This window comes from Prosopis cineraria, unplaced genomic scaffold, assembly GCF_029017545.1.
Source record: "Prosopis cineraria cultivar Desert tree isolate PC_DT_omini unplaced genomic scaffold, ASM2901754v1 PC2, whole genome shotgun sequence".
Classification (NCBI taxonomy): Eukaryota; Viridiplantae; Streptophyta; class Magnoliopsida; order Fabales; family Fabaceae; genus Prosopis; species Prosopis cineraria.
Genome location: NW_026555333.1, coordinates 20725326 through 20749600, shown reverse-complemented (window position 1 = coordinate 20749600; position 24275 = coordinate 20725326). Strand labels below are relative to the sequence as shown.

The window sequence follows — 24275 nt, the reverse complement described above, 5'->3', positions numbered from 1 at the left end:
AATATAAAATGTTGACGATGGAGTCATTTATTCGTTTTGTTCTAGCAATGCAGTTATAAAAGACCAACGTGCTTGGCAGGAAACTGCAGAACATTTCTTCAGAATGATCGAATGGGAAATAGCTCATTTTTTCTTTATTTTTGTATTTTAAGTTTTTCAAAGGCTAATTAATGAGGTTTTTTTCCTTCCAAATGCCTTTAACTAGATGTGTAATTGAAAAGATTTTTCAATTAAAACACTATGAAATAGAAGTAAGCATAAACAAAGGATATAATTTTAAAGATAATTAAATAAATTAATGGGGGTTTAATTATAAAAGGATCAAAATCCTCTAAAATTCATTTCCTAATATTGTATTTGGATACATATGCATTTGGATTTAGATTTGAACCAAACTCATTATTTACGTAATTAAAAATATATGGATTTGGATTTAACCCAAATTCAAATCCAAATTTTACTTCAATCTTTTTATAATTTGAAATCATTTCTAAACCTTTATTATTTTAAATTCTAACTCAATTTTTTTTTTGTAATTTGACCCTAATCTATGAAGTTTGATCAGCTCGCCAACAATAATTGGACTAAATAGCTGAAGCTGACTGAAACAAGCCACCATTGTTGACAGGAATTGAATTGTTGCAGCCAACTTGGATTGCACCACCGGTGTCAGTTGGGACTAGATGGCCGACTTTCATTGGGATCGAACTACCTGCATCAATGGGGATTGGAGTGCAGGTGACAATTTATAATAGACACTTGACTTTTGTTGGAACCAAACCACCAGCATCGACCTAGACCGAATGGCCAACTTCTACCAGATTAAACCATTGAAGATGACTCAAACAGGCCTCGACTTTGACTGGGTTGACTTCTACTAGGACTGCACCGTGACGGTGATTGAGATTGAACAATTGACTTCTATAGGGAACAAACCAATGACAATGATCGAGATCAGATGGCCGACTTTCACCTGGACCAAACCAACAATGATGACTAGGACTAGACGGCCAACTTCAACCGAAACTGGACTGACAGTGATGAACGAGACCTAATGGCTGACTTCCATTAGGATTGGACTGACAATGATAATTGGGATTGGATCGCTGACTTTCATCAAGATCGAGCGACATATGTTGACTGGGATTGGATGGCCTCTTGCTACTAAGATTAGACCACTAGTACTAACCATGATTGGATCGTCAGCGATTCAATGTCAGTCGAAGTCTCCATTCCAATCCTCATCAAAGTTGTCAACCTATTCATGGTAGGAGTCAGTTATTCAATCCTAGTTGTAGTTACAATCTCGATCGACAAGAGTGATCTAATATCAGTCGCCTCCTAGTTGAAGTCGGCCATTTGGTCCCAGTCATCACCGTCAATTTGATCTTGTGGAAGTTCATCGTTCTTGCTGTCAATTTGTTCTAGGTGGAAATTAGCCTTTTGGTCCCTGTTATCATCGTCAGTTCTGTCTCGATGAAATTCAACCATTTGATCTTGTTGTTATCAATGCTACAATCCCAATTGGCGTTAATTGTCTAGTTCCAATGGAAGTTTGTCATTCAAGCCGTCGACTTTGACTAGAAACGAATTGCCGACATCTTTCAAGTTTCTTTTAAATTTAAATATAGAATTTCAAAGGGAAAATCACACTAGGTCCTCTAGAGTAAATAAAAATATAGCCAAGTCCCGCCAGATAGAGAAAATATTCTGCAGTCCTCCTTGGTCCTTTGATGTGAATAATTCAATATGTAAAATTACTCATTTACATTGACTAAATCAAAAGAAAAGAATGAAAAAAGAGAAACCATTTGAATAGTTTATTTTTCCTTCTTCTTCTTGTTCCTTTTATGTTGTTAGTTAATTGATCTTGTCAAGCTTTGGTTCGTCTATTGTAATTTTTATTTTTTATTTTTTTTTAAAAGGACAAACCTGCTCATTGTACCCACTAAAAAATTTATAATATCTTTCTTACACTAAAAAAATGTAAAAAAATTTTAATTAAATCTCATCTCTCAATAAATAATTACTTGTATTTAAACTAACACTATATTTTTATATTCACCTTATATAATCAGGTGTTTTACTATAAAAATAAATATAAAGTGATTATTTAATAAAGATTTTTAAAAAATAAGGTAATAATTATACTTTAAAATAATAAAAATACCTTATATTTTTTTAACACCTAACCTATCATAAAATACTTTATATTTTTTAACGGAGTGAGTAGCATTTTTTATGAGATAAAATGTTCAAATATATAAGGTATTTTAAGTTTTTTAAAGGGTAATTAATGAGTTTTTATTCCAAAATACCTTAATTAAAGGGTTAATGAGTAAATAGAACTCTGAACCCTTGCTCAAAAATTACTCTGGACCCTAAACTCTTAAAATATGCAAAATAAATTCTAAATTTTAAATTCATAATAAAATAAACATTAACCATTAACTTTTTAACACCATAACTATTCATGCAAGTACTGTAATAATTAGGGTTAAATTCGTAAAAAAATAAATTGTAAATAGTACCTGTATAAACAGTTACAGTGCTAAAAAGTTAACGGTTTGAGTTTATTTCGCTATGAATTTAAAAGTTTTAGAGTTTATTTTACATAGTTTAATAGTTTAGGGTCTAGGGCGATTTTCAAGTAATAGTTCATGATTCTATTTACTCATTAACTCTTAATTAAATATGTAATTAATAATTTTTTTCAATTAAGACACCCAATAAAATAAAGGTAAGCATGAACAAAGGGTATAATTTTAAAGATAATTAAATAACTTATTGAAGGAATTGATTTAATTAAAGATGTTTTATAATATTAAATGGAGGGAATATTAATTTGTAAAAAGATCAAAATTTTCTAAAATTCATTCCCTAAAGTTTCGTGAATTTGAAAGCATTTGAGCGGTCGGATAAATCAATGACAATAAATGCGTCTGATTTTGATTCATGGGTGACAATAGGAACATAGGGAAATATAAATATGTAATCTGTACATGAAATGGGAGAAAAAAAAATTGAAAGCATTTTGCACCAAATTTTACTATTTTGATCTCAAGCAAAGCATATGATTTCATTTATTATATGATAAAATCCTGAATATTTATTTAATCAAATTTTTTTATTTAAAAATATAAAATATTTTTTGACAAGTTAAATGTTAAAAAATATAAATATTTTAATTTTTTAAGGTGTATTTATTATTTTTTAAAAAGTATTTTTATTAATGAATGAAAGGAAGAGAAATGCCAACATTAGAGATAACGAAGTCGATACCATCTTCGACAATTCACTTAAATCAACGCGTTTCTCACATACACAGTCAACAAGCGCCAAGCAATCTTTTTCCACAATGACGTTGTCACTCTTCAAAGTTGCTGCTAACATCAGTCATTTCTTTAGTTTAGCGCTAGAGCTTTGAAAGCCGAAAGAGGGACTAAATTTTTGAGCTAATGAGTAAATAAAATTTTAAATTATTATTTAAAAATCATCCTAAATATTAAATTCTTAAAATATATAAAATAAATTATAAATTTTTAAATTTATAGCAAAGTAAATCCCAACTGCTAATTTTTTAATATCGTTACTGTCCATACAACTATTGTTCAGCATTTATTTTTCTATAAATTTAACCCTAACTGTTATAGTATCTGCGTGGGCAGTAATAGTATTAAAAAAGTTAACAGTCATAGTTTATTTTAATATAAATTTAAAAATTTATAATTTATTTTATATGTTTTAAAAGTTTAAAGTTGAAGATAATTTTTGAGCAAAAGTTCAAGGTTCTATTCAGTTATTAACCCTAAATTATTTTCCACAAAAGCCCATACAAAGTCCCCCCTGAAAAAATGATTTTTGCAAATAATGCCAAATATATTAAATATTTTTATTTTTTTAAGATATAATTAATATGCTTTTTTTAAAAAGTGCCCACGATAAATAAATTACTTTATGTTTATTTTAAAGTAAAATACCTTATTAAATAAGAATAAATATAAAAAGATATGTTAGTTTGAAGAAAATTAATTATTTTATTATAGGATATAATTTAATTAAAAATATTTATATTTTTAAATAAAGAGAATAATTTTTAGGTAGCCAAGAGGTGGGAATTTGAAGGTAAGTATCATAGGAATATCCATGATAATCACCTCCTCATTCCTGTTGGACTCCAAATAATCCAGAGTAACCAACACATGTGCAATACCAAACCAAACGGATTAATTCGAAAAGTTGGCTCACCACCAAACCAAATGTACTTGACCAATTGCAGAGGAAGCACAAATATTCAATGACTACATCACAGATTGGACATATTCTCGTATGCTACTGAAAGAGTCAGTAATTCAAGACAAATTCAACAGGTTCACCAAAATCTGTTTAAAAAAAATTAAGATCAAGATTGATTATATACCTTCTTTAAAGAGGGTATGATACTTTACATCGATTCAAATAAACTTGACCCAAATTAAGACTGACGCAAATAAGATGACTGTTAGAATTTTTGACTCTATATGTAAATAGAGTTGGTATTTTTAGCTAAGCCTTTTGGGCCTATCCAAACTCGATCAAAAAATATTAGAGTTAAGCTTGACTATATAAAATTTTTTAAGAGGATAATATACTTTAAATCTGATTCAAATAAACTTAACTCTCCTCCCAAATTACCATCTCTAGCCATCATTTCCTCTTAGCTAAAGCTTCAATAGTTGCAATAGCATTAGATAAGATACACCATATAAAGTGTTTGTATTTGAGGTAGTATTCTAATCTTTCAGATTTTTTGCTAATAGTTTCTTCCTTAACTGCTCTTGGTTGTGTCATTAGACAAGATTTAAGATTATCATTAATTCTAGTAAGATATGTTAAAAGTGATTTATAAATATAACGGGAAAAAAAATAGTCTTAGTCAATAGCCTTATATCTATTATTATAACTCAATAAATTAACGCACTAATTTAAGTACTTAATTAAAGTGCTGATAGTAAATGAGAGTCCTTTATAAAAATTGAGAGGCACCTTCACATGTGTTTCCCATCCCATGTTAGTGAATAAAATATTACATTTTAAAATAAAATGCTGCCAATAAGCTTATAAAAATATCAAACTGCACAGCTGCACTTTTAATTGGTAGGAGATTAAATACTCAAAGTTGGTAGTTGGCCAAAAAAAAAAATGTCCAAAGTAGGTGAGTGAATACACACACACACACACAGAGCAAGGACCTAAAATTTTTGGGTCAACTTCAATTTTTTACACATAGCTATTGATTAAAATACAATATTAAAAAAAAGAATTATACAAAATTGACACACAGTATAATTAAATATCATAAACTCTATTAATAATTGAGTAAATTAAAATAACATCACTGCATATTTCTTTTTTAAAAAATGACAACACCAGATAGCAAAATGATAACTAATTGTGATGTTATCGCCATGCAAAGGCCATCATCAGCGCAAGGTCATTATTACTCATTATGTATATAAAACTACTCAGTCAATTTATACATTTCTACTCAGTCAAAAAAAAAAAATTGACAAGATCAACATAAAAGTAAAATATACGCCAGTAGATCTTTGCAAATAGTGTTCGGTTTTTTGTTCTTATTATTTTATTGGGTTAATGAGCAAAATAAATTTTGAAATGTTGTCGAAAAAACGCTTTCAACCTTAAACTTTTAAAATATGCAAGATAAACCCTAAATTTTTAAATTATAACAAAATAAATTTTAACGGTTGATACTTCAAAGTTTAGGATTTATTTTGTACAATTTAAAAGTTTAGGGTTAAAGGTACTTTTAAGGCAATACTTTAAGGGTTATTTTGCTCATTAACCCTATTTTATTTTGTTATTATCATTTCCTTTTACTAGCATAAAAAATATTTTTTAAACTTGGTAAAACGGAATTGCTAAAACAGTTCTACAACCAGTATTAATTTAGTGGAATGAATTAATTATGACCTCCTAAACATAAAGTATTGAATTTGAGTATATGTGTGGAAAACATTTTTTTCAAAAAAATTATCCAAGGCGCAAATTGTTTGTTCAGATAAAGTAGAATGTTCTAAACCAATTATTGCCATAATTGGTCTAGAATAAGTGAGTTTCTAAATTGTTTGTGACCATAATTTATTTGGAAATTACACTTTTAATCTGGTTATTATCACAACCAGTCTAAAATCTAGTTTTTAAAATATTTAGTTTGTTTTCCCCCTAACCCCCTGTTCTACACCTAAAAAGAGGAATAGACAGCAAATATGCAAATATTCCAACTAGTCCAATATTTCAATTCAATTGAAATCAATTTTTTAAATATTTAATACCATGCTAAATCATATATCTGTGTTGTAAATTTAGTTTTGAAGCCTTTTTATAAACTTTATTTATGTCAGAAGAGTTTTTTGTTAATTCCCTGTAATTAAGCTGTTAAGATTTGAACAATAACTTGTTTTGGTGAACCAAAAGACTATGTGATCAAACCTCCCCTAGCTACTAGTAGCAGTCTTCCTAGCAATGACAATGCAAGTTTTTTCAAGGGAGAATGACAAAGAGGTGATTCAAATTAGGTACAAAATGTTAAACTTTATAAATTTATAACTAAATCTTTTAATTTTGTAACTGCATTGTAATAAATTTATAATTTATTTTTTAAATTTTAACATAATTGAAGATTAAAAAAAATATTTTTCTGTTAAAATTTAAAATACAGGTTACAAATTCATCATAATAAAGTTGTAAAATTGAAAAATTAAGTTGTAAATTCTTAAAATTTAACATTTAAAATTTAACTTGAATTAATTAATCCTTTTTAAACTTCTTTGTCATTCTTGCTTTTTTTAATGGAACATATCATTTTAGTAATTGACACACAAAATTTAATTACGAGGGGGCATGTAGTGTTTTTTTAAAAATATTTTAGGCTTTAATTGCAAATGTCTTTTTAGCAAGCCCTAAGTGAAATTCTCTCTATTATTATTATTATTATTATTATTACTATTATTATTATTTTTTTGGTTGAAACACTCAAATATCATTACTTTAAATTTAAAAGGAGACCCAAAGTAAGGTGGTATGAATGATAAGGTTAAATTTTAAATAAAGCAATCCAAATTATATGACTTTTTTTTTTTTGGGGGGGGGGTGGGGGAGCTCAGAATCAAAAAGGTGGGTTGTACCTAATCCCAGATTTGGTGGTAATTCTTCCGACCATTTTTTTTTTCCACTACTAATTGGTAATGATTGTTCAAAGATTCTAAGAAAACTCATTCAAAATAATCACATGATTCACAAAGTTGAATCAAAACAAATAATAAATTAAGTGATAATTTTTAACTATATTACAATTACACAAACTAATTTTTATTCCCCTAAACGACGAAGGGAAGAATACATACGACTTCAACAACTGATGATTATTATGAAGTATTCCAAATAATTATCTTCTTTCTATCTTTCATAAGTGTTAGCTTTCCATACATACATTGCTCTAAATAAACAGCCTAATAAAAAACAATACAAACAGCCATAGAAGGTTAACATTATTTAATTGAGTCATAACAAATTTCACATTAACCAATTCATTGTGTTTGGCTGATTTCCTCAAATTCTCGTCATCATCTGGAAACTGCCTCGTCTTGTTCAGTGATAAGACCATCACTCTAAACTGGACTTGGATCTTATGGTATATTCTGCAACAAGTTGAGCAAATGAAGATGACTTGTCCTCTAGCAATTTTGCTGGTGAGTTATACTCTTCAATGAGTCCTGTATCAGTATCCATAGAGATCATATGAAAAAGAGAATTAAAGCATATCAAAGTATAGAAACTAGAGAAGTTCAAAGAAGAAGAATAAGCAACTTAGCTGACCTTGATTAAGAAGCAAAACCATATCACTGTCAAGAATAGAAGTTATTCTATGTGCAATGGTAATGACAGTACAGTCAGAGAAGTGTTGTCGAAGAGTTTGCTGAATCAAATTATCAGTGGCAGTATCAACCGAAGCAGTAGCTTCATCAAGCACCAACACCTTACTTCTCTTAAGTAGCACCCTACCAAGGCACACCAATTGCCTCTGACCCATGCTCCAATTCTCACCGTTTTCATTAACTACACCCATTTTCACAAAAGCAATTAGTTTTCATTTCTGGGATCAGAAATTGTATAATGTGTCTTTGTGATGAAGAAAAATAAGACAAACCTGCAGAGTCCAGCTTTCCTTCTTTCTTTCGAACTTCATCTCCAAGTTGGCACTTATCCAAAGCCTAAGAGCATGTCAGTCAATGAAGGCAAAGCCAAATCAAGAAACAGAAACAAATTTAATTATTGGAACATGACTTGATGTTTGTGTGTGTGAATGTGTGCTTTACAAATATAACAAGCTTGACATATACCAATATATATATGTATGTATGTATGTATAACAAACTTGCCTCCCAAATTTGTTCATCTGTGTACTCTTCCAAAGGGTCTAGATTACTTCTCACTGTGCCTTCAAACATGGTTGGATCTTGAGGAATAATGCTAAGCCTGGACCTCAAATCATGAAGTCCAATTGACGAGATATTAATTCCGTCAATCACAATTTTCCCGGCAGTCGGCTCAATGATCCTAAAAAGTGTTTGTATGAGAGTTGTTTTACCACTTCCTGTTCTCCCTACTATGCCAGTTTTCATTCCTCCGTGGAATTTGCATGTTATGCTATGCAATACAAGTGGTAAATGTGGGGCATAACGAACCTTCATTATGTGCATGAACATCTTTACCGTTACTATAAACATAATGTTGAATCCATCGACAAAAACAATCTTTTATATGGCATAATCCATCCATTTGAAGATAAATTCCAACCCTTAAAAAAGACAGAGAGTACCTGTAGATCAATAATATCAACTTCTCCATGTGAAGGCCATGAAAGATAAGGTCGATTTTCTTCTATTACAAGGGGAGGCTCACTTGGAATGCAAGTGTACTGTAATACTCTCTCCACTGATATAATTTTATTTTCCATTTTGCTAAGATCCACCATCATCCAAGCTTGTAACAAGTTCAGGTTAAGTCCATATGTAACAGCTAATCCAGCAATGCCTTCATATATATGAAACAAAAGAAGTAAACAATTCATATACAAGTTATCAATTGGTTAATATGGTAAAATTGAATTAGTTACCTGGATCTACCACTCCCTTGGACATAAATATCAGGAATATCAAGAAAAAAGCAAATGTGATTGAAGACAACATATCCAAGCGGAAGACGAGCCATTCCATAGTGCCGGCAATATTGAAATTCAGACGAGAATACTCATCCACCAATTTCATATTTGTTTCCTGGAATCTTGACTCCTGATCAAAGCTTCTGATAGTTGTTGCTCCTGAAATTGTTTCAGAGAAGTGTTGAATAATTGGAGCTTTGCAAAGTCCAAGTATCCGTGATAGTTCTCGAGATGTTGGTAAATAGTATTGCTGCATAATTACAAGTTTGTAAGACATAGCTAGTCAATCTATGTCATGATAAAACAGAAACATTCAAATTATAGTTAGCAGATTAGGGCATAATCTATGCAAAACAACAATAGAGGAATGTATTGGAAATATATGGAAGCTTATATTGAGGAAGATGGCATGATTTAAGCAAGATACCTGACACCAAATGCTCATAGATATTACAGGTATGAAGATGATGGAAACCTGCCATGCAACCTGAGACATCACTAATATAATTCCTAAAAGCTGAATTGAAGAGAATGCAAATGATCCACATTTATAAGGAATGTTTGTATCCAATACACTTTGGTCTGTAGAAGCCTGAAAGAGAACAAAGAGGAAATAGAAAGATTTAAGTGACCCAAGCTATTGAATAAAACCAGCAAGATGAAGGAGGTTGTTGATTTAAGTGATATAACATTTAAATTTAAACTTCATAGAATATGACATCTTAATACTATTAAGAGCTTATAGGAAGAAGAAGAAAAACAGTGGCATGTCCACACTTCTACGTACTCTACTAATGATTCTTCCACTTGGAGTGGCATCAAAAAATGACATAGGCGCGCGGAAAATGCAATTGTGCATTTTGTTGAAAAGTAGAGTTGCAGTCTTATAACCCGCAGTAGAAAGGAGCATTGTTCTGGAAAGGATGCAGAAAGAACTTCCTATGGCCAAAGCAACATAGACAATCATAAGCATAAAGGTTCCAGCAGGTGCTATTACATTTGATGAAATGGGAGTTGCCCAGGCCATCCAATAATTGCTTCCAATTTGAAGAAGTTGAAACAGAATTTGAGCCAACAATATAAATGGTACAAGAGCTCCTCCATATGCTGTTGTGATGTATTTCCAATAGACTGAAAGCCCAACTCTACCTTTCTCCCTTTCTTCCTCTTGAATGAGCTGACCTTTTGGTTCAACTACACCATTTGTTTTTCCAATTTGCCTATCTTTATCTTCCTTTTTTTCATTTGTAACTTTTGCATTAGAAATATTTACTTCTCTACTTCTTGCACATAATTTATCAGACGCTTCCCCTCCATCAAATGAATCAAGTGCAGACAAAGCTTTTCTATGTGCTCCAACAAGCTCCATGAAGTCGGTCCCAGAGTCAAGTAAATCATTATACTTTCCACATTGAGTAATTTCCCCATCTTTCATGACCTAAACACAAGATATGATAAGAAAAAGATTAATGAATGCTAGACAATGAAATTTCTTTTTAAATTGACGAGGATTAAATTTTGAGAATCACTCACCAAGATAAGGTCAGCTGGAGGCAAGAACTCTACTTGATGAGTGATATAAATAATTGTCTTCGAACTTAAAAGGCCAAGTAAACATTCCTGCCATATATAAAAATAATGAAAGAGCTAACAAACTAAAAAAATTTTAACAAGTGCGTTGTCAATTTAAAGAATCAAGTTTGAAAATGGTACCAATAAGAATTGAAAACTATATAATATACAAGTTAGAATAGCCAAATATATTTTGCACATGGTGAAAAAAAAATTATCACAACGAGATACCTTAAAATGTAATCCTATATGACAAACAAACTGATCATAATGAATAATTTACCTTAAAGAGGTGGGATCCCGTATGAGCATCCACAGCACTAAAGGGATCATCAAATAGATATATATCAGCCTCTTGATAAAGAGCCCGTGCAATTTGTATTCTCTGTTTCTGTCCACCACTCAAATTGATTCCCCTCTCTCCAATAATAGTCTGATCACCAAATGGCAAAATTTCAAGGTCCTTCTTCAGGGAGCATGCTTCAAGAACCTTCTCATATCTTTCCCTATCCATCTCCTTACCAAATAATATATTCTCTTCGATCTTCCTACTTTGAATCCATGGAGACTGAGCAACAAATGCCTTAGTTCCGCACACTCTTAAGTTTCCTGATATCTTTGGAACTTCTCCCAAAATACAAGATATTAGACTAGACTTGCCTGAACCAACAGTACCACAAACAGCAACTCTCATGCCTTGAAGGATTGTGAGATTTATACTTTTTAACGTTGTAGTAGGAGATGAAAAGTCCCAAGAAAAATTACCATTGGCTACTTCAACAGCTATGTTAGATCTACCCTTTGGAATCTTTTCTATAACATTACACTGCAGCTCTTCAAGACGAAGGAATGATGCAATCCTCTCTAAAGATACCTTAGTTTGTGCTATCATGGAAATTGTCTCTGGAAGCCTATATACTGGCTCTTGAAGCATTCGAAATGTTGCAATCGCAGATAAGATCTTTCCTGATTCAAGTGGGATCCCCATGAGTATACAAGTGCAAAATGTAACCACAGATACGAATGCGGGGGCACCCCATAGGACAAAAGTGATCATGGCTGAAGTATAGACATCTTTCCTTAACCAGCTTTGCTCTGTGTTCCTCAGTTCAATAACCTTAGACAGAAACTTCATTTCCCATCCTTGTAGTTTTAGAATCCTCATATTCCTTAAAATCTCAGATGTGGCCTTCATTCTTTTATCCTTTGACTCCATCAACTTGTCTTCGTATGTTTCTTGCAATGACGCAAAAGGAACATTTGTGAACATTACAACAACAGTTGCAATAAAAGCTGCAATCGAAGCCATCCCGAGATTTCTATACAAAATAAACATGGCCAATGCTACTTGCAGAATTACTATCCATGGATCATGCATGTTCCAAGCAAAGTCTCCAACTCTTTCAGCATCAACTGTCATGAAATTGATTATTTCACCAGTTGTGTGGCCTTGCTTGGACTGACCTGAAAGGGTCAACTCTTTACTGTAGACTATCGTCACGAGCAGTGCTCGGATCTTTATTCCAACTCTCTTCAACCTAAAGAACCATTGCCTATGTGACAAACACTCTATAAGCTTTGCTGCCAAAAACACGGCCACCAGTACATATCCCTCATCCTTAAATGTTTGTTTGCCATTGAGGTATTGAACAAAAGTGTCAATGAGATATGGACCAACGTAAGAAGTCAGTGTGTTCAAAAGTGCAACAATAGCTGTTGCTAATATACCTTCCCAAGATGAGAGTATTAATGACTTTACCAGCTTAATTGTGGTTACTCTCTTTAATGTACCCAACTCATCCTCAAGTTTATTCCTAAAAGCTGGAAAAGCTCCAACTACACTATCACAAGTAGCTAGTTGTGGGACATCCTCGAGGTTTAAAGTCTTCTTTCTGCCAGCAGCAATCAGAGGACCCACCCAAGAGAAGCTAAGAATGCTGAAAACTCCAGCATTAGAGTAAGGAGTAACAGTTTCCTCCCCCTTGGTCTTATTTGACTCTGGTGAATTTCTAACATCAGTATCATCATTCAAAAGAGGTTCTCGAAGAAGGATGTCTTCGCTCTCATTTTTCACCATAAGCACCACGTAGCAAAAGAATACACCCACAAAGGAGGAGACGCCATCAGAAACTAAATACTGAAGAAGTGGTATTGAAAAGTGTTTAAGATGGAGAATAACGTCCAGCATAAAGCAGTAACATGAAATAAGGAGGTAGAAAGCGCACCAAGCTTTGAAGAAAATTGGAAATCTCCTTTCACCTGAATTGAAGAATCCTGTGTGCGAAGAAGCACCAACAATCCCCCAAGCTACTGATTTAAGCGCCATATCCAAAAGGGTCGCCAACTTTTCATCAGACCAATCATGTCCATAACAATATAAGCAATAGAGTAGAAACAGGACAAGGTTAAATGCAGAAACACCAAGACTACAAAACAGAGTCCTCTTATACTGAGTGCTCTTAAGTTTCTCTTTGGAATCATCTCTCGTACCCAGGGAAATCTTTTTCCACGCCCAAGAGACAAGAAACACTAGTAATAAAGCTAAGTGGAGAGAAGCAGAAGCCAAGTGCGAGAAAATGGGATTTTGGAGAAAACCCACCAAAACAAACGCCATTGAATAAGTTGATCGTCAAAGAAGGAACATTCAGAAATGGAGCTTTTTTCTGAAATGGGGGTGCTTGAGGTAATTCAGTGGTTCATGCTCTGTTGATGGTTCTAAGAGGTTGAGAATGGACATGATTTGAGCTTACAAATGGAGAGATTGAGGAAAAGAGTCAAAGATGAGAGAGATTGATTTTGAGGCAGGTTAACGTGGCGTCCAAGGAAGAAGACGACCAAAACGAAAATCAACTCAAAACTCATTTAAAAATATTGGTGGGAACCATTAAGAATGATATTGGAGATCCAAGACCGCAAAAAATTATTTTATATTTTAAAATAAAAATGTTGACTGAAAACTGTGAAAAGAAATCACCTAAATTAATTATAGTTATAGACGGAATTGTTATCCTCGAGCACCCACAGGCCACAACATGTCCGTTGGGGATCAAAACAGTCTCAAGGAAATGGCAATATTGGAGCCGGTGTATAAATAAAGTGTCCAAATTTGTTACACAGTCCATGCAGTGCACAGACAAACTTACATCAAAGACCACGAGTGTGTAAAATTTATGATGGATAATTAAAAAAAATATAATTTTTGTTTCCCATACTTTTAGTATATTTTGGTGTTAGTCCCTGTGTTTTTTTTTTTTTAGTGCTCCAAGTTCCTTAAATTTCATATATATGTAATGTTGCTCTTTATCATCACTGATGGAGTTAAATTTACTAATGTATACATAATTATATTTAATTTTCTTTTCAAATTGATAAAATTATAATGAGTTGGATATTGTATGAGCAAAATGGATACTAATTTGTCTATTTGTTTGCCCTAACTGTGTTTTTTTTTTTTTGGATAAAGGTACAAACTTACTCTTGAATTTTCCCTCCAAGAGTATCGGGTATTTTAAATCTTTTTTTAGCAACATTACCCTAAAACTTTTCAAACTACTACAATATTACCCTGCTATCAGAGTTGATTGTTTGTTGATCATTTTGTCTGACTGGACTTGTCACGTGACTACCACATGCATTTTTTAAAAAATAAAAAAATAATAAAGGTGCAAATTTACTCTAAAACTTTTCCTCCAAGGGCGCCATATCCTCACTTTTTTTAGAAGTACTGTTGCCCTATTGTTAAAATTGACTGTTTTGTTTAACTTTATTTGCCATGTGGTAGCCACGTTGCATTTTTTAAAAATTAAAAAAATGCCGTCTCCTCCCTCCTTATGTCTCAGTTGCACATTACTCTCCCTTCTTCACATTCAGCCATTCTTCTTATTTTCATTCCTCCCTCCTCCACCTCGGCATTTGCAAGACTAGAGCTAAATGAGAAGCCTCATAGCTGTCGCCCGCTGAATTGTTATTTCTCCCTACTTGGCGTTGGTCAATCTAAGTTTTTTATTTTTTGTTCTTGTTTTTTTTGGATATTTTGTATTATTCTTGAATTGTGTTTTTTTATTTTCTTTCTCTCTACCCATTGTCTTTGGTTGTTTTTTGATGTTGAAAATCTGGGTTTGATTGTTTTTTATGTTGAATTTCATCTTATTGTTCTGGTTATTTTGCCTTTTAAGTGTTGTAGATAAAGAAGAAGAAGCTAATGAAGACAAAGCATAACTCTTTTTTTTTTAATTTTCAAAAAAATGCCATGTGGCTACCACGTGGTAAGTGAAGTCAAACAAAATAGTCAACTCTAACAAGGCAACATTGTTTTAAAAAAAAAAGTTAAGGATATCAAGTGCTCCCTGAAGGAAAAGTTTCAAGATAAATTTGTACCTTTATAATTTTTTTAAATGCCACATGGCAAGTCTAGTCAGACAAAACGGTCAACTCTAATGCCATTGTAATGTTGCACCATTTTAGAAAGTTTTAGGTTAATATTGTTCCGAAAAGAAGTTCAAGACACCAAGTGCTCTTGGAGGGAAAGTTGCAAGATAAATTTGCACCTTTGTCCTCTTTTTTCCCTTCTAAAGCTTCATACATTGCACATTTAAATATTCTAATTTAATATGCTGTTTATTTTTTTTTTTGTTTTCTACTCATGTTTTATACAACTCATCATAATTTTAACATTAGTGAGCATATTCTGCATATGTTAGCCATCATTAAGTCCTCATGGTCATATTTAAAAATATATAGACTAATGTTGTAGATAGATAAAATTTAAAGAACTTGAAATAACAGAAAAGGTGTACAAGGACTAACACCAAAATATGTTAAAGTATAAGAACCAACACTAGTATTTGTCCCTAAATAATATTAATATCATTATAGATTTTTCATGTTTGTTCCAACCAAATATGTATTTTACTCATTTGTTTCCATTTATAAGGTAGAGAAAGAGTATTTGTATTGGTGCTTTTTATAGGGTACCTCAATAATGGTTGTGTCCATTGTTATCCTGTTGATCATATTAAATGTTGAAAATGTTATTCAATATTAGAGCATTTTATTTTTAAAATATGTATAGCTAATAAAATTAAAATTAAAAATTTGTTAAATTTTTAAGCAGCTCATATGATGTTTAAGATTCTATGTTTTTTTGTCTTTTTTGTGATTTTTTTAATTCTTTTCTATAATTTTTTAAGTTCTTTTATGTAATTTTTTAATCAACTAATTGTCAAAATTAACGGCAACAGGAATAATGTCACAATTTTAAATGTTTAGGGATGAAAATGCACTAAGAACGAGTTTAGAATGTCAAAGCTCATGGACTGTCAGTTTAAGGGCCAAATTATTATTTTACTGTCTTTAAAAAACTAATTAATATTTTATCTACTTTTTATTAAACTAGACAATTTTTCTCGTGTTTTGCATGACACTACCACAGAAAATACCCATACTTGACGCTTATTTTTCACAATACTTGACGGTTTTTAACAATCAAGTAAGGGTGCGACATATATTAAAGAAATAATACTTGACGGTTAAAAACCGTCAAGTATTAATCTTATACTTGATGGTTATTTGAAAAAAACCGTCAAGTATATGAAGTAAATATGCACTTCTCAGAATAAATACTTGACGCTTGTTCAAGTATATGAAGTAAATATGTACTTCCCAGAATAAATACTTGACGCTTGTTTTGAAACAAGCGTCAAGTATTTATGGCCAAAACCTGCCAGTTCTTTTGGCCATAAATACTTGACTCTTGTTTTCTTATAACTGTTAAATATTTACAAATACTTGACGCTTGTTTTGAAACAAGCGTCAACTATATTGATACTTAACGGTTATTTTGAAATATAATCAACTTTCAAAAAATTAATCAACCATGATTAATTCAAATATAATCGACTATATTAATTCAAACATGAAACAAAAATGGCATAATTAATTCAAAGGTTACTTTGATTAATCAACCATGATTAATTCAAATATAATCGACTATATTTGAAATCCAAATGCCTTCATTGTGATCATTTCTGATGTATAGAGCTTCATCAACAGTGTCGTTACTTTGATTTGATATCCTTTCGAATGGGTCATCTTCAATTGCTACATTTTCATTTATTTTTTCATGTAACATAAGAATAGACCACCCCTTATTAGCAGGGTCAGGGACATAAAACACTTATTTGGCTTGTTACGCTAAAATAAAAGGCTCATCCTTATACCCTTCCTTGTTTAAATTGACTTGTACAAAGCCAAATTGGTAATCAAATTTCAAGCCATTTTTTCGATTAATCCACTTGCACCCAAAGACTGGAACTCGAAAGGATATGTAATCTAAATCCCATATATGCTCAATTACACCAAAGTATGACATGTTTGCATAGATAGGATTTTTATCCTTAGTGCTGGAAATATGCATGGAATGAGCTACAAGAGTTACACCACTATTTTGCATTGTGCTCCTATCATCTTGCTCCCTTGTATAAAATGTGTATCCGTTGATAAGGTAAGCAGTGTAAGAAATGGCCTGTCTACTTGGACCGTTAGCTAACCATCTCAATTTGTTAGAAATTGAATTGGAATTAACATTTAACTTTTAAAGAATGTGCTCCTTAAACCATCTTGTAAAAGTTTTGTTGTGTTCCCTACATACCAAATTTTTGATTTATTGAGATTGTCCCTCCTAAGTTCAGCCATATGCTTGCCTACATACTCTTCAATCTCTTCAGTGTTGTGCGACACATATAAGTGGGCTTGCTCCTACTGTACACTTGACATAGTAATGACTTTGTTTCCCATGATCCCCTCTCCACTCATTCTACCCATATGTTGAGACTTTAGAAGCCCAACATAGCTAATATGACTCAGGTATTCAGTACAAAAGTCAACAGCCTCTTCACAAATATACAGTTCAACAATACAACCCTCCGGTCGACTTCAATTTTTCACATAGCCTTTCAAAATCTTCATATAGCACTTAATAGGATACATCCATCTTAAATAAGCAGGCCCGCACATTTGAACCTCCCTAACCAAGTGAACAGTTAGGTGGATCATAATATCAAAGAATGCCGGTGGAAAATACATCTCAAGCTCACACAGTGTTAATACAATTCGAGCTTGCAACCTTAGCAACTTATGTGGGTTAATCACTTTATTACAAATGAACTTGAAAAACAAACATAACTTAATGATCGTCCCTCATACTTTAGGGGGTAAAATTGCACGTATAGCAACTGGAATGAAATCCTCCATTAAAACATGGCAATCGTGAGACTTTAAGCCCTTCAACTTCAAATCTTTCATTGATACAATATTTTTTATGTTTGAAGAGTAACCCTCAGGAACTTTAACTATATTAAGGAACTCATAAAATGCAGTTTTCTCTTTCTTAAGTAGCGTATAAGTTGCCGGAGGGAGAAAGGTACGATTCCTCTTATCTTGGGGTGCTAATTCTTCTCTTATTCCTAAAAAGACCATGTCCAACCTTGCTTTTATGTCATCTTTTGTTTTTCCTGACACTTAGAGTAAAGTCCCAATAAGACTCTCACAGACATTTTTTTCAATATGCATGACATCAAGAAAATGCCGAACATCTAAGGTGGTCCAATAAAGGAGTTCAAAGAAAATAGATTTCTTCTTCCATTCGGTTGTCCCAAGGTGCCTTGCAAATGGTTTGCCAAATTCAATATCCAAATCCTTAATCTTCTCAAACAACTCATCACCAGTTAACAGTAAAGGTGTCTTACCTTCTTCTGGATTTCCATTGAATGCTTTTCTCAACCGCCAATAGTGATGTTTTTGGTGTAAAAACCTACGGTAGCCTAGGTAAACATTCTTCATCCCATGCTGAAGCCTCATAGAATGTGTTTCCTCTTCACAAATAGGGCATCCAAGTTGCCCTTTAATGCTATACCCTAACAGATTGCCATAAGCAGGAAAGTCATTGATTATACCGAAGAGCATAGCTCTTAAATTAAATCTTTCTTCTCTATACCAATCATATACCTCCATACCTGACTCCCACATGATCTTCAAGTTATCAATTAGAGGAGCCAAATATATGTCTATGTCATTCCCAGGTTGCTTGGGTCCCACAATTAGCATGGACAACATCATATACTTGCGCTTCATGTAAAGCCATAGAGGAAGGTTATAAATCACCAAAATGACTGGCCAAGTGCTGTGGCTACTACTTTGAATCCCATGAGGATTCATCCTGTCGGTAGACAATGCAAGGCATAGATTTCTACTCTCTTCCCCAAATTCAGGGTATTCATAATCAATCTTTCTCCATTGTGGAGAATCAGCAGAATGACAAAGCATGCCATCTTTTATCCTTTCATCCGCATGCCATGTTAAGTTTTTCGCAATTTCTGCACTGCTATACATGCATTTAAATCTAGGCACGATTGGAAAATACCATAGTGCCTTCACAGGACTTGATCCGTTCTGCTTGTAGCATGAGGCATTACACTTCGAACACTCGGTTAACAACGCATATTCATTCTGAAATAAAAGGCAATCATTAGGGCACGAGTGTATCTTTTCATAACTCATGCCAATTGATCGCAATACTTGTTTTACGTCATATGTTCGACAAGGAAGCTCATTTTCCTTAGGAAGTAATTCTACTTTCAAATACCCAAGTAACTCAGTAAAGCTTGCATCACTCCATCCATGTTTTGCCTTCATGTTGTACAATTTTAACACTGCTGACAACTTTGATGCACTACAACCAGCATACAACGGTGTCTTCGCATTACTTTTCAACTTCTCAAACATTTTCGGATAATCCTCGAGGTCCTTTTCAACTGCTTTGGCCATCTGTTCAAGACAATCTTCCTCAAGTATACATGTATCAAAATCATCAAGAGATTATGCACAACTTTCATTATGCTTCTGGCTACAACCAATATCATCTCTTGTCTCTCCATGCATTGTCCAACACTTGTAACTTTGATCCATCCCATTAATCACTAGGTGTTCTTCACAAGTATCTGGACTAACCCGCTTCACAAGACCACACTTTAAACATGGGCAAACAATCCTAGTAGGATCCTCCACATGCTTAACTACAAGCTTAACAAAATTTGCCACCCCATCCCAATATTCCTTGGATAGACGATTGACAGACATCCATTCCTTATCCATAATTCCTAGAAAGATTAAGAGGAAAATATGATTAGTGACTTTGACTACTCCTAGATAATAGGAGAATTAGATACAAAGATCAATTAGTCAATAAGTCACTAACCACATGTTTGCACATTCCCTCTTTAATCTTGTTTAAAACTAATAATTATATTTTAATGCTAGCGATTGAAATAATTTCGGCAGCATAACAACTTAAAAAAGAGAGTTTCCCGGGCCTTATCCCCTCTTTCTATTAATCTAAATGACAACAACAACAGCATCCACAACAACAAATACATAAAGTTATATTCAAGAATAATTTAAAAAATTAATAGTATATATAACGGCTTAAAATGAGTATTACCAGGTCTTTATGCCTTTAAAAAAAACAAGTTATCCATAATGAGACTATATATGATCCAACAACAATAATAACAACATTAATAAGAAACTCAATTTTAATTAAAATCATATTAAACTACATCAACACTATATAAATATCAATTTAAAATATCAAAAATATTAAAAACAAGGTAATTAGGTGGTATACTATTTTTATATCCTTAATGAATCTCCTCATATCAACAAAATAATTGGATGATCCCTTAATTCAATAATTAAGTACCCAAAAACTCAAAACTTCAAACACTCACTGGGAAGAACAACAATGCAGATCAAAATGAATAACACAAAAATTATTTATTACATATGAAAATCAAAATCAACAACCCATACATTCAAAATGAAGATTAATGATTGGGAAAGCAAGAACCTACCTCAACAAGAAGAGGGAACATCGACTATGCAGAAAAACAGAGACGAGAGTCTGTTGCAGAGTGATAGAGACTGAGAATCCAAACGAACGAGTGCCCACGAGACTGATGGAGGCTGAGAATCAAAAACCCCTCAAGAATCGAGACCGAAAATGTGTTTTTTGGCAGTTAGAGTGTCGAAAAATAGGTTTCGGTGGCTTTGGGTTTGTTTCTAAAGACGAAGGATTTGCAGAAATAGAGAGCGAAAAAAAAATTTGGAGGGAATTTAAATGATAATACTTGAGAGTTATTTCACAATAATTTCATAATAACCGTCAAGTATTACATATATGACGCTTGTTTTAAAACAACCGTCAAGTATATGGCAGACAAACTTGACGGTTATTTTAAAACAAGCGTCAAGTATGTGAAAAAATTTAATTTTTTTTTCTACTATTAATTTGACGTTTGTTTATTGAAGACTGACGTGTAAATTTTAGCTTTATATGACGGTTATTTATAAAAAACGTCAAATATATATACTTAACGGTTATCTTTAAATAACCATCAAGTATTTACTTAAATATTTGACACTTATTTCATAAAAACCGTCAAATATTCTCCGCCTTTTTTTATTTATTATTTTTTTTCAAATAAACGTCAATTATACACCTTTCTGTAGTAGTGTGAAGTCTGAAAAATAAGTTTTGTCATTATTTATGATGTAATATTATGACTGATTATATATTATATATATATTTTAAGATAAATGAACAAATTATTCCCTCAACTTTAGATCAAATAATACATAAATTCTAAACTCATTTATTATTTAAATTATTTTCTTAACTTCTAAAAATTGTACAATTTGGCCCTTGTCATTAATAAAAATTATTTTTGACTGTTAGTGGACCAAAAAATAACATAAATGACAAAAAATTATAATAAAAGGTTCAAAAATTACAGATAATGAGCTAAAAAATTGTAGAAAATGACCATAATCTTTTATTGTAATTTTTGAGGTTATTTTTTATTATTTTCTGATCAACTAAGCATCAATGTTAACTTTTGTTAATTTTAGGGACCATATTGCATTTTTTTTAAAAGTTGAGAGATCAATTTACACAATAAATAAGTTTAAGATTTACGGTGTCACTGAATTTAAAGTTCATGAGGTAATATATTCATTTACCATGTATATTTTATGATTGATATTTCTAAAAAATTTCTTTCTTTATGAAATCATTTTTGGTGGATTTATTCAACCTCAGTACCCTCACCATGAAAAGATTCAATTTAAAAATTAATATAATTACTTTTATTTAATTTATTTTGAGTATTACATAATGAATCATTATATTATCTAATAATAATAATAATAATAATAATAATAATTATTATTATTATTATTATTAAATTTGAATTTTTAATTTAATCTCAACTAATATATAGTCCCAATTATAACCAAACAATTACGATCTTTTCTCATAAACACACTCTTAAATAACATATTTTTTTGAGGCTAAAATACACTCCATCCAATTAGGAGTCAAAGTAAGTCAAACCTTTGATAACTTGACTTACTTTGTATTTAACCTAGCCTGTTTATTAAATATGCAAACAGGCCAAGCCAAGTTCAAGCATCTAATTTGGACAATTTAATTAAATAAATCAGGCCTATTTTTATAAAGCCTATCATATCAGCCTAACATGCCGACATATTTACATATATTATTATTATTATTATTATTATTATTATTATTATTATTATGTAATATTAAACATAATATTTAATTTAGTAATTATGAAATAATCTACTTCGTCCCCTTTGTTCAGCTCATGTCTTTTCATTCTTCCTCCAACTTGAAAGCACTAAACATTTTCTTCCTCACTTATATTTTTTTATTAGCTTTTATATGATAAATTGATAATATATCAGTTTCACGATCATTTAATTTTTAATCAATCTATTCTCTTTTATTTTTAATTTATTGGTTATATTTTCAATTAAATTAGACTTATATATAATTTTATTTATTTTATTTTTGTATTATATTATAGTTGGTAAGTCCTCTTAATTATTATATAGTTTAGTTGGTAAGTCTTCTTGATTATATAATGTAGTCGATAAATTAGATTGTGTTTTTGTAGGCTTTAATAGTTTTAAAGCATATTTGAGACATTTAAAGTTAATATGTAACTTTATTTAAAATGCTTACTTTTAAGTAAGCTTTTAAATAGGCTTTTAAAGTTGGCTAGGTTTTAGAAAGGCTCAAGCTTGAGCTTTGAAAGAAAAAAATCTTATACAAGTTTTAGGCTAGATTTAAGTTTCTAACCTACCAGACAAGCTCATGCCTATTTTCACCCTTAACTCTAGTCTAAAATGTAAGCAACTTTAATTTTAACAAGATTTTGCAAATTAATAAAATCTTTATTCTCATGAAAATAGATATTATTTTTCCTTCATACCTTTAGTTCTAATTTGTGATGAATGAGAAGAAGATTATAAATTACACACACAAAAAAAAAATATTTTACAAGAGATAAAAATTTCTAGCCAAAAAAATATAAGGGATAAAATGAGATTTTTTTTTACAAATACTAAATTGCTTATATTTTGGACAAGAAAGAGTAAGTAATATATTTAAAAAAATTTCATGTCAAAAATAAAAGTAATATTTAGATATTGTTTGGTGTATAAATGGTTTATTGTTTGCTCATTGACATTGTGATTAATGATATGTTAAAATTTAATGCACTTAATACGGTAATGAAAAGGAAGGCAATTTTTTTATAAACTAAAAAAATGCCCCATGTAATGTATAGGTTTTAGGAGAAATTCACTTATTTCATTATGTTTTTGGTTTGTCTCTGTACATTAAGTGGGTGCGTATCTTTATGAGAAGTTCTAACTTATAAAATGTGACTTTCATATTCAATTAATGGTATATTTTTAGTAGGTCATAATACATTATAATTGCTTTAATTTTTTTTTTCCTTCAGCAAATTTCAGTTTCTTAGATTGCATAAAATATTATTACAATAATTGAATAAAAACAATAGAGTAGATTGAAGGCTTCTTCATAGTTGGATAATGATTTTGGGGTTTGGCCACATATTTTACCCACACAAAAAAAAACAATATAAAGTAGATCCTTGTATAACCAATTAAAATTCGAATCCTTGTCATTCTGCCTTAAATATACCTTCAACAGGAATATAAATGTGAGTAATAAAAAAAACTTATTATTTTTTACAAATTTTTTTCACTTTAGTACATTTTAAAAATATGAACACATTGTTTCATTTTTTAACTTATTACTTGAAAAAAATTAAAAATAATTTGAAAAATATATAAATATAAAATATGTAAGTATGATATCATAAAAATAATTTTTGAATAATAGTAGTCAAAGTGGTCAAACATGCTTTAATTTTTTTAACAAATGGAAAAAAAGATAAGCAAAGCCAAAAAATGTTGTCAAAAAAAAAGCTGAGGAAAGAATAATCTTATTTTGTCTTATCTAAAATATAATAAACGTTACTATTCGTAAAACAGCGAAATGAACAGTGTTATAGGGCTTATTATTGCATTT

The 24275-nt window shown here is 31.2% G+C and overlaps 1 protein-coding gene across 4 annotated transcripts; it reads right to left on the bottom strand.

Annotated features, from left to right (window-relative positions):
- Positions 1-7304: 7304 nt before the first annotated feature.
- LOC129301633 (ABC transporter C family member 3-like) lies at positions 7305-13535 on the bottom strand. 4 transcript variants are annotated; one of them, XM_054940202.1, is made up of 11 exons: positions 13021-13068; positions 11079-12932; positions 10757-10843; positions 10011-10661; positions 9651-9815; positions 9179-9473; positions 8882-9096; positions 8442-8747; positions 8210-8273; positions 7879-8118; positions 7305-7775 (listed from the first exon to the last, which is right to left on the bottom strand). In XM_054940202.1, exons 2-11 carry the CDS (start codon positions 12870-12872, stop codon positions 7666-7668), a joined length of 3927 nt encoding a protein of 1308 aa, XP_054796177.1. In that variant the 5' UTR covers positions 12873-12932; positions 13021-13068; the 3' UTR covers positions 7305-7665. The 4 variants fall into 4 exon arrangements, with proteins under 4 accessions (XP_054796177.1, XP_054796175.1, XP_054796176.1 ...); XM_054940200.1 differs by having other exon boundaries at positions 11079-13535; XM_054940201.1 differs by lacking the exon at positions 10757-10843 and having other exon boundaries at positions 11079-13535.
- Positions 13536-24275: the final 10740 nt, after the last annotated feature.